The 15458-nt window shown below is 47.4% G+C and overlaps 1 protein-coding gene across 8 annotated transcripts in view; it reads left to right on the forward strand.

Moving 5' to 3' along the window:
• The first annotated feature begins 5273 nt into the window (after window positions 1–5273).
• The window catches only part of TLE2 (TLE family member 2, transcriptional corepressor), a 43755-nt gene continuing 33570 nt past the window's right edge, over window positions 5274–15458 (forward strand). For 4 of the 8 annotated variants that reach the window (XM_082206349.1, XM_082206353.1, XM_082206350.1 and 1 more), the window contains exons 1-4: window positions 5276–5904; window positions 8945–9030; window positions 11216–11279; window positions 12592–12636. In XM_082206349.1, coding sequence (XP_082062475.1) covers window positions 5881–5904; window positions 8945–9030; window positions 11216–11279; window positions 12592–12636 — 219 coding nt within the window. In that variant the 5' untranslated portion in view covers window positions 5276–5880. Of the gene's footprint in view, window positions 5905–8944; window positions 9031–10621; window positions 10947–11215; window positions 11280–12591; window positions 12637–15458 lie in introns of those variants that run through there. The other 4 variants (XM_082206351.1, XM_082206352.1, XM_082206355.1 and 1 more) reach the window with 3 other exon arrangements.

The raw sequence follows: 15458 nt of genomic DNA on the forward strand, positions 1-15458 counted from the left end.
GCTTCTGAGATTTTTGGAACTTGCAGGCGATACAGTGATTTGCTGGCTTTGCAAAAGGTAAGGTGTTCTCTCGGGAAACCACATTTGGAGAGAATGCCACCAGGTCCCACATTCCGGTCCCGGGTACAACTAGAAATATTCGAAAGAATTAAACCCCTCGTTTGGGCTTCGCTACGACGGTTCTCGTGGAAATATAAAAGAGCGTCGCTCTGAAAGATGTTCAGGATTTCAGCAATGGAAAGTCTTTGTGGACTTAGGGAGTTGGCTATTTCGTTTGCTTTGTATATGGTCTGATGCAATACCCTGTTGCCACACTTCTGGGCTAGTATTATTTATTTTATTTTTAACGACCCAGGGTTTTAATTTTGCGCCGCTTTCGTTGCACAAGAGGTGGCAAGGGTGTGGTAACGTCCGGGAAGCAACAGCCCAGAAATTGGAACGAGGTGTGGACAGTCCAGTTATAAATCCAGAAGAATTAGTTTCCTTGCTCTCCCTAGTCCAGGAAGCTTTTAATGTTCGACGTTTTGTTTTTTAACCTCTTTACATTTTGTTGGACGCCCCCGTAGCTGGAAAACCCAGCCAGATGGGCGCAGGTCTAAGAAGTAAATTCTTCTTGTTATTTATGGTACGAGGCTGTTCATAACGTTGACATAGGATTTTTATTTCTATTTAAAAGAAACCCGGTCCCCCAACTGTGTAGGCCCAACTCCTTGAAAGGGTGAGAATTGAGACTGGCGGATCTTTTGATCTCTACTTGCCGAAGCAAATCCGGTTGAGTCCATCAGACAAGTCTCATCTTCCTCTGTTATTCCTCTGTTATTCCTCTGTTATATGAGTTTGGTGGTACAGTGGTACCTCGGGTTACATACGCTTCAGGTTACAGACTCCGCCAACACAGAAATAGTGCTTCAGGTTAAGAACTTTGCTTCAGGATGAGAACAGAAATCGTGCTCCGGCGGCGTGGCAGCAGCTGAAGGCCCCATTAGCTAAAGTGGTGCTTCAGGTTAAGAACAGTTTCAGGTTAAGTACCAGTTGGCAGAAACCGCAGGAGGGGAGGGCTGCTCTCGCACTCGGGTCCCGCTTGAGGGTTTCTTGCAGACCTCTGGTCGGCCGCCGCAAGAAAAAGAGGAGGCTGGGCTTTTGGGGGCGCTGCAGGGTCTTATCGTGTTCTTATTGGACGGAGCAGCAATTCCACATGGAATAAAACACAGAAGTGCAAGCTGGAACATAGCTGTCAACTGTCCCTTATTTGGCGGGACAGTCCCTTATCCCAGCGCCGTGTCCCGCTGCTGTCCCTTATTGATGATGTCCCTTAAATTTCCCGGGTTTCAAAGGAAGCCGTTCCTCTCCCTCCCTCCCTCCCTGCCGGCCAGGGAGGAGGGAGGCTCCAACTGTTGCTTGGCTGTGTTGCTCACCCAATAAGGAGTCTAAGGACGACTGGGGGGGGTGGAGCTTGCATGTCTTGTGCCAATCAAATCGGCCGCGTTGCCTGGGGACTCGCCTTTGCTCAGCGCTTCCCAGCGGAGAGGTGACAGTGGTTTTCCTTGCTGCATCCCCTTTGCCGGGTTGCTGCGCTGTGGGAACCACCGCTTGAGGCTTCGTTTGGCTGCTGGCTGGGCTTTCTGCCTTTGGCTCGGAGGGGCTCAGAAGTTGAACATACCTGTGTTCTGAAAATCCCTTATTTTGGCTGCTGATCCCTTATTTTTGAGGCTGCTGGTCCCTTTTTTTCAAATCTGTAAGTTGACAGCTATGAGCTGGAAGGGCATTGCAAGCAAATTGACAAGCTCTGTGACCTCTAAAAATGACAGGGCAGTTTGCTCAGACATACAGTAAAAGAAATGTAAGAAACAAGCTCCAAATAGCCTTTGCCCTGCCCTTATACTCCCAATATATTTCTATTTATACTTTAAAATAATAATAAAAAAACATAATTTTTACAGCCCACGTACTCCCGAGCAAACAGGCATAAGGTTGCAAATATAAAACTATATGATTATGACAGGACTGGGGTTTCCTTCAGACGCTGCCTCTGCAAAGATAGGCTTGATTTCAAAGGCATTTTTTAAACAAGAAATATTTTGGCGAAACAAAATAAAGGGAAAATGGTGGTTTGTTACCCACCCTTTATGTTACCATCGTTTCCAACCATCCCTCTAATAATAGATAAAGTTATAACTTGTTCCCGTGTAAAAGGTCTGTATTTGCAAAAGAAAATTGAATTTTTTTGCAAGTTCTTGCACTGGGAGGCTGAAGAGACTACAACACCCAGAATGCACCGCGGGACAACCCTCCCCAGCATACGCACCCCGCCCCTCTCCCAGTCGTTCAAGCATTCTGCCTCGCTCCCTCCTGATTAGTCTCCCCAAACTCTGACGTCAGAGACCCATGTGGGATCCGCCTTCGCTGATTGGCTACCTCGCCTGCCCCGCTGCAGCCAATCAGCGGAAGCCTACAGTAGCAGAAGCTCGGAAAGGCAATTTAAGGTGGAACGGAATTTCTCCTTTCCGCTTATCCGGTGCTATTTTAATAAAAAGTATCTCCTGTTATACTGTGTATATAAATATATATGTTTAAATAAACTCTTTGCAGACGTTGTGTGGGACAACACTGGGGTTTTATTTCTTTATTTCGTGAAATGTATACCCCTCTTGATTGCAAAAATAAATAAGGCACTTTACCCCCAAAAAAGAACAGAAAGATAAAGAAATAAAATCATCACTAAGGAAAATGGACAGCAATAATTTAAGACACCCGGAAAGTTAAAATAGCAATAGTCTGAGTTACTGTATCACGTGGGAATTATAAGAGTCTCTGCCCCTATCTGCTTACAAAACCGGCTGCTTCTTTTCAACACGTGAACTTAAAAATATCCCGAAAATATTATTTCCGCTGCCAAAGAAGAGCACAAAGCCTTTCTCAGTCCAGTGCCTTTGAGGTGCATAGATGCTGCCATCCAATTGAATGTTCAGGGGAGACAAGAGAAAGTTAACCTGTGGAACTCTCTCCCACTGGAGGGAGTGGTGACAAGTCAACTTGGGGGCTTGGCTTCAGAAGAGGATTAGACAAAATCATGGTGGACTTGTCTTTCGGTGGCCACAAGCCACAATGGCTCGGCTCTGCTTCCATGGTCAGAGACAACGATACTTCTGAATTCCTGTGGCTGGAAAATTGCTCTTGGGCTCAGATCCTGGGTTCCACATAAGGGGAATCTAGTCAGCTTCTGTGAGACAAGGCATGCTGAATTAAATAGGCCGTCAGCCCGATCCCAGCAAGTTCTTCCTTCGTTCTTCTGCTCTTAAGTGTTCAAATAAGTTAGTCACGGTGTAAAGGTAAAGGGACCCCTGACCATTAGGTCCAGTCATGGCCGACTCTAGGGTTGCAGTGCTCATCTTGCTTTATTGGCTGAGGGAGCCTGCGTACAGCTTCCGGGTCATGTGGCCAGCAGGATTAAGCCGCTTCTGGCGAACCAGAGCAGCACACGGAAACACCGTTTACCTTCCCGCCGGAGTGGTACCTATTTATCTACTTGCACTTTTATGTGCTTTCGAACTGCTAGGTTGGCAGGAGCAGGGACTGAGCAACGGGAGCTCACCCCGTCGTTGCGGGGATTCGAACCACCGATCTTCCGAACGGTAAGTCCTAGGCTCTGTGGTTTAACCCACAGCGGCACCCACGTCCCTAGTCCCGGTGTACATACCATCAAATCAATTACAATCTTTTTTTAAAACAACAATTCCTAAGGATTTGTATTAACCACAGGGGTCTAAACTTTAGAATCTAAAGTACCGTATTTTTTGCTCTATAAGACTCACTTTTTCCCTCCTAAAAAATAAGGGGAAATGCGTGTGCGCCTTATGGAGCGCATGCAGGCTGCACAGCTATCCCAGAAGCCAGGACAGCAAGAGGGATTGCTGCTTTCACTGCGCAGCGATCCCTCTTGCTGTTCTGGCTTCTGAGATTCAGAATATTTTTTTTCTTGTTTTCCTCCTCCAAAAACTAGGTGCGTCTTGTGGTCTGGTGCGTCTTATAGAGCGAAAAATACGGTAAAATGCTCTCGAGTTAGGCTGCCCTCCTCGCACAGCCTGCTTTCAAAGCGAGCGGCTTCCTCAAAATAACCCTGGGAACTGTAGCTTGCCCCCTTCACAGGGCCTGCAATGCTCAGGACCCCAGCGAACTACAGTTCCCACAAGCCTTGGTCGTGTGCTTTGAATGAATGGTGTGTAAGGAATAGAACTGTAAGGCTGGAAAAGACTTGAAGGCCGGATCTAGCCCAACCAACCCTTGGCAAGGCAGGTATCTTTTACCCATCGTGGAACTCGAACCCACAACCCCAGGACTGAGAGTTTCATGCTCTACCGACTGAGCTATCCCAGCAGTCATCGTTGCTTCTTGTTGTAAGCCAGTTCCTGCAATGAAAGATCGGATCCCGAAACTGTTCAGAAGTTTCCAGCAGGTGTTTACTCCTGTATTGCAGTGCGATTGAGATTTTTCAGGAGGACTCGCAGCTCCAAAACAGCGAGCCTTTGTTTAGTCAGCTGGCCTTCAAGAAACCGCCGTTCCTTTATAAGAAGAGCTTGCAGGATTAGACCAATGACCTGCCTCCCACAGTTTGGTCAAACTCTTGCTGGTCGCTTCGAGAACACTGTCCCACCATCTCGTCCTCTGTCGTCCCCTTCTCCTTGCGCCCTCCATCTTTCCCAACATCAGGGTCTTTTCCAGGGAGTCTTCTCTTCTCCTGAGGTGGCCAAAGCCTTGGAGCCTCAGCTTCAGGATCTGTCCTTCCAGTGAGCACTCAGGGCTGATTTCCTTAAGAATGGATCGGTTGGATCTTCTTGCAGTCCATGGGACTCTCAAGAGTCTCCTCCAGCACCAGAATTCAAAAGCATCCATTCTTCAGCGATCAGCCTTCTTGATGGTCCAGCTCTCACTTCCATACATCACTACTGGGAAAACCATAGCTTTAACTATAGGGACCTTTGTTGGTAAGGTGATGTCTCTGCTTTTTAAGATGCTGTCTATGTCTGTCATTGCTTTTCTCCCAAGAAGAAATTTGCGGTCCTTGAATTTTGCGTGCAAAAATACACAAGAGCAATTCTGGATCATGCCAGCGGCCTTTTGAGATCTGGCGACCTGGGAAGCCAGCAAACAGCATCCGACCACGAGAGCGACACCCTCCCCTCCTGCGGTCCTCAGCTCTATCCACTAGCCGCTTCTGCCTCCCTCCCAGAAAGCGTGATAAGCCGCAGCGGTTTGGAAGCTCGCCGTTCTTCGGTTTGGAAGATCCACCTTAAGCTTCCCGTTTGAAAGATCATCTTTCCCCTGGGCTCGTAAGAGGCAGCTCCTTTTGCAGACAGGGACTGCTGCTGAAATCCGGCCAGATTTTCGCCTGACCTTCTGTTTGCGTTCTCCCCCTCCAGCTCCCTTCTCTCCACGCACCCCACCCCCGGCCAGCCGGCCCCCCCACCCCGACAAAAAAACCCCCAAAACATCTCCTCCCTTTTCTTTCCACAATTGCAAAAAAAATCTCCTTTTGCTCCCACCCCAGTGAGTCTCCTGACCCCCACATTCCAATGGGGGCGAAATTCCCTCCTCTGCTACTTCCAGCCTTCGCAAAGGAAATGCTGTTTTTTGGCACGGTTTTCTTTTAAGGGATATAATTCTTTTTAATTGATTAAAAGGGGAAAAAACAACAACAAGCCTCGACTTAGATCTGCGGAGCTTCGAAACGGGGGAGGGGGGGAGTTTTCTCTCTCCCCCCCCCCCTCCTTTTGCTTTTCGAGTTATTTTCCCCCCTGGATAATCTGAAAGAAGAAAAAGGATTCTTTCGTTTCTCCTCGGGTGGGTTTTTGGGTTTTTTTTGGGGGGGGGTTATCCCCCAGGATGTATCCACAAGGACGGCATGCTGTAAGTATCAATATTTGGGGTGTGTTTTTTTTTGGGGGGGTGTTGTTTGAAGGAAGATGCCAAAATGTCGTGAGAAATCTGGGGAAATAATTCAAAGCAATAGCTTTGGTGAAAGAATCTGGGGTTGTGTGTGTGTGTGTTTTGGAGGGGGTGGAGGAGAAGGGGGTTTAAACTGTGCCAGGATTTTAAACCTTTGCAGGTTAAAAAACAAGTAGACCCTCCCCGTGCAACCCTGGGCATCTTTACTCAGAAGTAAGTCTGTGTTGAAGGGCACTCCTCACTCAGGAAACCTGTGCAGAAACCTTGGTTTAGGAAGGTGAATTATCCCTTGAAATCCTATTGCTTCTCTGATATACTGGATAGCAGACGCAGTTCTGCCTCCCCGCCCATAATTATGGATTAATATTGTGCTTAGAGTGTTGTTGCTGTGTTTTTTTGCACGGTATAATTTTCTCCAACAGGGTCTTCCCCAAAGGAATTAGGGGTGTTTCAATTTGCAGTTTAAAAATACAAAAATAGAGGGGGGGAACTTAGCGTTATTTGGGGGACAGGGTCTGGTGACAAACTGAATGCTAGCCGCTAGCTGCAAGGTGCGGCGACTCACTCAGGGGTGCAACAGGGAACCTCGCTTCCAGGTAGACATTCCTGCTGCCTCATTTGCTTCAGCGGGGGTTCCTTGATCCGGGCGCGCCTGGCGGATGGTTGTGGCCCTGCCCGAGGCTGGTTGGCAGGAACGGGGACTCGCCAAGAGAAGCGGCAGGCAGCCTCTCCCGAGGGCAGCTCCTAAGGCCGGGTCTGTGTGTGGGCACAGTTCAGAACAACTCATGGGCGCAGAAATAAGTTGACCCGAAATGAACTTCCTGGGTTTTGTTCTTGTGATTTTTTTAATCTTGTATTTTTATGCTGTGATCTGCTCCAAGATCTTAGTAATAAATAGTGCAGAGTGGAACCCAGATCTCTCATGTCCTAGCCGGACGCTCTAACCACTGCATAACCGCTGCCTCTTTGTCCTAAAGAGAGATGTTTTGGAATCTATCGATCTCTCTCACACACACAAATTGTGGGGTCTTCCTGCCCTACATAACTTTTGGGCACCGTAACTTTTTCAGGCATGGTTTTCCAGCTGCCAAAGGGATAGCACTCTTACCATGCTCAGGGGCTGTTCTTCTCTGCAGGTGTCTCCCTGGGAATGGCTTGAGGGGAAGGCAGTGAAGCTGGTCAGGCTTTCAATACCCAAAGGGGTTTCTGCAGCCCCACCCCAAAGCCCGCAAACAAGTTGCAGATTTCGGTTGAGCGTTAGGAAAAAGTTATTTGGCAATGGGGTCCATACCCTAGAGAAGTGGGGTCCATCCTTCTCTGGAGGAGTTGAAGGAGACTACAAGCTGTCAGGGAACTGCGAGATTTTGGCGTTTCCTCCCTTGACCTGAGGTTGGGGTTGGAATAGATGATCCCTAAGGGCCCTCTTCTCACTTTTACGAGCCTGCTGATATTTCAGAAGGGTCTCCGAGGCTTCTTCCTCAAACATGAGGAAGGAACCAGAGTAGGAGTCGTGGGTCCCCAGCAAACTAATGTGCTGAGGAAGGAGAGAGCAAGAACTGGAAACCAAGCCGGATGAGGAACGGTCGAAGGAGCTAGTGGTACGTTTAGCCTGGAGACTGAGAGGAGATAGAATAAAGGTAAAGGTAAAGGGACCCCTGACCATTAGGTCCAGTCACGGACGACTCTGGGGTTGCGGCGCTCATCTCGCTTTATTGGCCGAGGGAGCCGGCGTACAGCTTCCGGGTCATGTGGCCAGCATGACTAAGCCACTTCTGGCAAACCAGAGCAGCTCACGGAAACGCCATTTACCTTCCCGCCGGAGCGGTACCTATTTATCTACTTGCACTTTGATGTGATTTTGAACTGCTAGGTTGGCAGGAGCAGGGACCGAGCAACGGGAGCTCACCCCGTCATTGTGGGGATTCGAACCGCTGACCTTCTGATTGGCAAGTCCTAGGCTCTGTGGTTTAACCCACAGTGCCACCCATGTCCCTTCAAATATCTGAAGCGCTGTCGCCTGGAAGATGGAGCGAGCTTGGTTCCTCTCACTCCAGAGGGTCAGACCTGAACCACTGGGTTCAAGTTGATAGAAAAGAGATTTTGACTGAACATCAGGAACAACTTTGGGTGGTAAGAGTTGTTCAACTGTGGAACGGACTCTCACAGAAGCTGGTTGATGGTTACTAAGCAGAGGTTGGGTTGCTGTCTGTCAGTGATTCTTTTGCTGAGATTCCTGGGGGTTCGACTTAGATTACAGTTTGCCAAACAGTGGCAGTTTAGTTCTCAAACTTAATCCGTTCCGGAAGTCCGTTCCAAAACCAAAGCGTTCCAAAACCAAGGCATGCTTTCCCATAGAAAGTAATGTGAAATGGATTAATCCGTTCTAGACTTTTAAAAACAACCCCCAAAACAGCAACGTAACATGAATTTTGCTATCAAACGAGACCGTCGATCCATAAAATGAAAGCGATAAACGTGTATTGCAGTCACACAATCAATCTGTCAGTAGCTGAACCGGGTTCCACACAGTCACAAAAACGAAAAGAGCCACAAAAACGCAAAATAAATAGCAAAAACAGACCAACCTCAGCGTTACACTCAAATTGGAAGCGTAACACTCTGAACGGAGCACATTCAGCTTACGGAAAAAGTTCGCAAACCGGAACGCTTACTTCTGGGTTTGCAGTGTTTGGGTTCCAAGTCGTTTGAGTACCAAGGTGTTTGAGAACTAAGGTACTGCTGTATTCCCAAAAGTGACAACCCAGAAATCCAGGCCTTTTACAGATTCAGAAAAAATGGTGCTCAAAGGCCCAAATCCCAGACGTGTCCAGGATAAACCCGGACTTATGGCAGCCCAAGAATAGATGGTCCATTATTCTGTGATTCCAGAGGACGTATCTTGTCTATACGCAAGGCGATGGGGAGAGTTTCTAACACGGCGTTATTTGATCATTCTTTTCTCCCTGCCTCGTTCCTGCTCTTTTGCTCCCCTCCTGCAAAGTCCGGACAGCCCTTCAAGTTCTCGGTTTTGGAAATCTGCGACCGGATCAAGGAAGAGTTCCAGTTCCTGCAGGCACAGTATCACAGGTATTTGCAGGGAAGGAAAGGAAAAAAGAGGGATGGCCACCAACTGTGCCGGCTAAAGTAGAGCTTCAGAGTTCAGGGGCAGTCTACCTCTGAACACAACCTTGCATTTCCGCAGGGCGATTTCGGAGGATCCATTCCTTCCTTCCTTGGACGTTGGATGGCCATCTGTCAGGGATGCTTTGGCTGAGATTCCTGCATAGCAGTGGGGGTTGGACTAGATTATTTTATTGGGGGGGTTCACTTCCACCTCTACAATCCTACGATTCTACATGCTTTGCTTTATTATTTATTGACCTCCTGTTGTGGGTGGGCTGCGTTAGACCGCCCTTTTACAGATCCAAACGCTTCTAGCCTTTTATCATTCTAGTTTTAAATTATTATATATATATTTTTTTGGAAATTTTGTTGCAAGTCGCTTTGAGGTTCTGTTCCGTTATAAACAACAGCAGTTCACAAGTCCAATTAATTGTCGCTGCCAATCTATATTGGACTTTTAAAAAATGGCATTATTATTATTATTATTATTATTATTCAAAGTTATAACAAGACATATTATCCAAAAACATATCCATATTCCCCCCCATTTTTCCTCCCTCCCCCCCCCACAGAAAACCCCCCCACCCCACCCCACCCCCCGATTTCCCTCAGTTCCAATCTTTGGTTTCTCCAATAATGCTGTTTTCTGCATGTTACAAAATTGTATAGATCCTCAAACTGTTTAGCTGATTATTATCAGTAAAAAAAATGGTGAATGTTTATTCAAAACCTGCCAAGGAGTCCAGTTCGCTTTGTTGCGCCTTCAGATACTTTGTAAAAGGTTCCCGTTCATCCTTTAAGTCACAGTTATCCTTGTCCCGTAGCTTACATGTCAATTTTGCCAGTTCGGCATAGTCGATCAATTTTTCTTGCCATGATTCTTTAGTTGGGATTTCTTCAGTCTTCCATCCTTTTTTCCAGGTTAAGGTTTTCTTGCTGCCTTGAACTTTGAGGCAGAAAGGCAGCGTTCTGAATCTCCATTTATTTTCTAAACTTACGTCCCGGTTTTCCTCCAGGGATATGTGGTTATTCCACCCAGTTTTACCTCCCAAAGACCCTGCGAAGTAGCTTAGAACTGGTCATCCCAGGACTCACTTTTGACCCAAACATGCCTTTGGGGGGACCGGTTTCTCAATCGTCTAGCCCAGTGAGCTTTGTGGCTGAGTGGGAGGATTTGAACCCAAGTCCCAGTCCAACGCTCTAACCCAGTGGTCCCCAACATGGGTGCTAGCACCCCCTGGAGGCAGATTACCTGGGGGGGGGGCGCTAAGAGGCAGGTTTCCGTGTGTAAATACACAACTTTGTAAATACACCAACTTTGTAAATCTGGTATCGCTGACTCCAGTTCATCCATTTTGCCCAATTAATTAAACCGAATAGTTTTAATTGAACTTTGAATAAATGTGCAATTAATTGCCAGGGCTTTGAATTTCATTGCGTTATTATCTGCCTTCGTGGAAACCGCTGTTCCGGATAACAGGGCACCGGGGGATACCAGGGAACTGGGGGTGAGTTTATGGAAACCAGGGCGGGCGGTGGCCTCAAATAAAATTGGGGACCGCTGCTCCAGCCACTAGGCTGCGGAGGCGAAGCAGGTGGGGTCTGCAGTAAAATGTTGGAGTCTCCTAGAGCGTGTGTGTCTTCGGAGTTCCGGCTAGCCGCAACCCTTTCCGGGAAACGGAGACATAAGTGTTTTGTTTTTCCTTTTCAAAAGGCCCTCAGGATCCCATGACTATAGAGAAAAGCTTGTTGCTGCTGAGATCATACATATATAATCTCCTGCTCTCGTTTTTTTATTTTTCGTCGTTCCACAAGCTCCCTGCCATTGCTGGGGATTAGAGGGACCGCTCTAAATGCAAGAGGCATTTTCTCGTCTCCTCGTGTTTCTCTCGCCCCTCCGCCCCCCCCCTATATTTCCCTCCTCTTCTCAGCATCCCTCCACCCTGTCTAAATTTCCCATCTTGACGGAGGGAAATGTCAAAAACATCACTTGGGTCTCATACCCAGTACAGAGAACGCCACGGTCATTTTGTGTGCGGTCTTTGGTTGGTTTTTTTTGGGGGGGAATTTGGGGGCTGGGGAGCAAGGGCCTCCCCCCCAAAAAAAAACACAGTGTGGAGGTTGCAAATAACGCTCTCTTTTTCTGCAGCTTGAAGTTGGAATGTGAAAAGCTGGCTAGCGAGAAGACAGAAATGCAAAGGCATTATGTCATGGTAATTGTGGCTGTTTGTTTGTTTGTTTGTTTGTTTATGTTTGTTTGTTTGTTTGTTTGTTTATGTCTGTCTGGGAAAGTTGCAGCCCAGAGTGACGGGGAAACCCCGCCAGATGGGCGGGGTATAAATAATTTATTATTATTATTATTATTATTATTATTATTATTATTGCAGTCATACCTCGGGTTACAGGCGCTTCAAGTTGCATTTTTTTGGGTTACAGACTGCCAAAACCCAGGAGTACCGGAACGGGTTACCGTATTTTTCGCTCTATAACACGCACCCGACCATAACACGCACGTAGTTTTTAGAGGAGGAAAATCCGTAGGCATGCCACCCGTAGACATTCCCTCCATAACACGCACAGACATTTCCCCTTACTTTTTAGGAGGAAAAAAGTGAGTGTTATGGTGCAAAAAATACGGTACTTCCAGGTTTCGGCGGTCGCGCATGCGCATAAGCACTAAATTGCGCTTTGCGCATGCGCAGAAGTGCAGAATCGCAACCGCGCATGTGCAGATGCACTGCTGCGAGTTGCGGACACTGCGGGTTGCGAACACGGATCACGTTCGCAACCCGAGCATCCACTGTATTATTATTATTATTATTATTATTATTATTATTATTATTATTATTATTATTATTATTATTATTACTGTGGCTGCAAACCTGGTTTGGTTAGCTCATATGATTGTATGACAACAGACCAGACCTAGAGACGCATATAAGCCTTGAATCTGCAGGGATGTGGTATTTACAAAAATTGCCCGTCTTGGGTTTTTTTTTTTTAACCCAAGTTTCTAGACTTTGTAAACCCAAATTTCTAGACGCCTCCCTCCCACTTTTGGCTGAACAAGGATAGGCTCTCATCTCTGAACATTGGAAGCTAGAATGAATTATCTATTACATCTCCCTCCCTCCCTCCCTCCTTCCTCATCTTACTTTTCTGTCCTCCCTTCATCTTTTCCTTCCTTCCTTCCTTCCTTCCTTCCTTCCTTCCTTCCTTCCTTCCTTCCTTCCTTCCTCTTTCTTCCCTCCCTCCCTCCCTCCCTCCCTCCATCTTTCTTTTCCTTCCTCCCTCCCTCCCTCCCTCCCTCCCTCCCTCCCTCCCTCCCTCCCTCCCTCCCTCCATCTTTCTTTTCCTTCCTTCCTTCTTTCCTCTTTCTTTCCTCCCTCCCTCCCTCATCTTTCTTTTACTCCCTCCGTCCCTCCCTCCCTCCCTCTTTCTTTTCCATCCTTCCTTCCTTCCCTCCCTCCCTCCCTCCCTCCCTCCCTCCCTCCCTTACCGATATTTGTTCTTGATCTGTTTCAGTATTACGAGATGTCTTACGGCTTGAACATCGAGATGCATAAGCAGGTATGCGACTTTCGAGTTCGTCTGGAGGAGGAGATGGGAACTGTACACTCCTCGGGGCAGAGACCTCTGATTTATTTATTTAATGGCGTCACACACAGAGACAGATGTTTCAGGCTTGGTTTTCCGACTAGTGGCGAGGACTGAGGGCTTAAGAAGAAACAAGGGAGACGCTGGCTTTCAGAGACCTCCAAATGGGGCTGTCATCTTTGATATTTGATATGCCTCTTACAAAAAACGACACGAGGCCACACATTTATTTTCTGACGTAACAGATTTCCTGCTGAAGCGTGTCCCATAGCCTTTCCTTCCACTGTCTGGGTGGTGGCGACCCTGCAAGTGAGGGATTTGTATGTTCAGGAGAACTCTTGCCTATAGCATGCCCTTGCTTATTCCGGAGACGTGGCCCCGGGCATTTTTAAAAAACGTGAATCCAGAGACTGAGCCCTGGATTTAAATTGCATCCTTATGTCACCTTCAGCTGCTTTGGAATAAAACTCCATTCAGCCCCAGCCAGCACATGGGGTAAATTAAAATTAAAATCAAATTAAATCAAATTAAAGAGCCCCTCCAGACTGGTGTTGTTGCATTGCAATTTGCAATTATTTTATTTTATTTTATTTTATTTTATTATTACATTACATTACATTACATTACATTACATTACATTACATTACATTACATTACATTACAGTGGTGCTTCGCAAGACGCGAAAACTGCTAGACGAAGAGAATCACAGAACGGATTCTTTTCATCTTGCGAGGCACCACTGTAATATAATTGACGGATTAGCGGATTAGCGCTATTAGCGCTATTAGTGGCTTTTAGCGGCTTATCTGCTGATCGGATCAGCTGATAAGTGGCTTAGCGGCTTAGAAAAGGGGGGGAGGGGAAAAAACCAGCAGGAACTCGCAAGACATTGTCGTCTTGCGAAGCAAGCCCATAGGAGATTCGTTTTGCGAAGCACCTCCAAAGCGGAAAACTCTTTCGTATAGCGAGTTTTCCGTCTTGCGAGGCATTCGTCTTGCGGGGCACCACTGTATATTATTATATTATATTGCATTGCATTGCAATTATCTCCCACTTTTTTCACCACGTGCTTCAAAATGGTTCTCCCCCTCATTTGATCCTCACAACGACCCTGTAAGGAAGGTTAGGCTGAGGGAAAGCAGGGATCCTCCCAAACACTTCTTCCAGCTGCGGAGGAAAGCAGGGTGGCGTTTAACCACAGGAGACCATCGTGGGCGCAAACTATCATTTACGAGCGATACAAAGAGATGTCTGGGGAGAGGCCAGGCGCAGTCTGCCTGACCTAACCACTTTTAGCTTGGGCTCCTTGATCACTGCAGATGGTGACAGCAGCCACGAAATTAAAAGACACCTGCTTCTTGGGAGAAAAGCAATGGCAAACATAGACAGCATCTTAAAAAGCAGAGACATCACCTTGCCAACAAAGGTCCGTATAGTTCAAGCTATGGTTTTTCCCAGTAGTGATGTATGGAAGTGAGAGCTGGACCATAAAGAAGGCTGATCGCCAAAGAATGGATGCTTTTGAATTCTGGTGCTGGAGGAGACTCTTGAGAGTCCCATGGACTACAAGAAGATCAAACCTCTCCATTCGGAAGGAAATCAGCCCTGAGTGCTCACTGGAAGGACAGATCCTGAAGCTGAGGCTCCAAGACTTTGGCCACCTCATGAGAAGAGAAGACTCCCTGGAAAAGACCCTGATGCTGGGAAAGACGGAGGGCACAAGGAGAAGGGGACGACAGAGGACGAGATGGTGGGACAGTGTTCTCGAAGCTACCAGCATGAGTTTGACCAAACTGCGGGAAGACAGGAGTGCTTGGCGTGCTCTGGTCCAGGGGGTCCCGAAGAGGCGGACACGACTAAACGACTCAACAACAACAACAACTGCTTTTAGCATGCAGAGATAGTGAACGTTCTTCTTGGTTTCTTTCCAGCAAGGGAAGAGGCGGGGAAGGGAAATATTAAGGCACGGAAATCCTCCAGACCTCTGTTTTCTTCGTGTTAATCCATTCGAAGAAGCCAGAAGTCTCTCTCTCTCTCTCTCTCTGGTTTCCCCAGATCTCCCCGCCCCGCTTGTAATTTGCTTCCTGTCTCTGGGTTTATCAATCCAGGGCATCATGGGAGGGCTGGGAGCGGCTGCCCGGGAGAACAAGCTTGGCAAGGCGCCCGGGGAAAGTGCCAAGGTTGCCAGCCTTCCTGTTTGTTCGTTTGCCTGCGAGAAGACAGGGAGCCTCGGAGCGAGAGTCACTTGTTTGCTTGTTGCTTCCTGGCCAATACAGTGGTACCTCAGGTTACATACACTTCAAGTTACATACGCTTCAGGTTACATACACTTTAGGTTGCAGACTCCGTTAACCCAGAAATAGTACCTCGGGTTAAGAACTTTGCTTCAGGATGAGAACACAAATCGTGCTCCGGCGGCGCGGCAGCAGCGGGAGGCCCCATTAGCTAAAGTGGTGCTTCAGGTTAAGAACAGTTTCAGGTTAAGAACAGACCTCCAGAACGAATTAAGAACTTAACCCGAGGTACCACAGTATATTTGTTCGCCCTTCTTCTCCTTGGAAATCTAGAGAGAGGTATGTTAGGAGGCAAGCTGTTTTTGCAGCATCCATCAGGGATGCTGGGGCTGGAGAAAACGAGAGGCGGGGCAACGTGTTGTTGTTTTAAAATATTTTATTTTTCATTTTTTAAACGATGTTCTATACATTTAAATAGGGATGCGGGTGGCACTGTGGGTTAAACCACAGAGCCTAGGTCTTGCCGATTAGAAGGTCGGCAGTTCGAATCCCCGCAACGA

This window comes from Podarcis vaucheri (assembly GCF_965113315.1).
Source record: "Podarcis vaucheri genome assembly, chromosome: 18".
NCBI lineage: Eukaryota > Metazoa > Chordata > Lepidosauria > Squamata > Lacertidae > Podarcis > Podarcis vaucheri.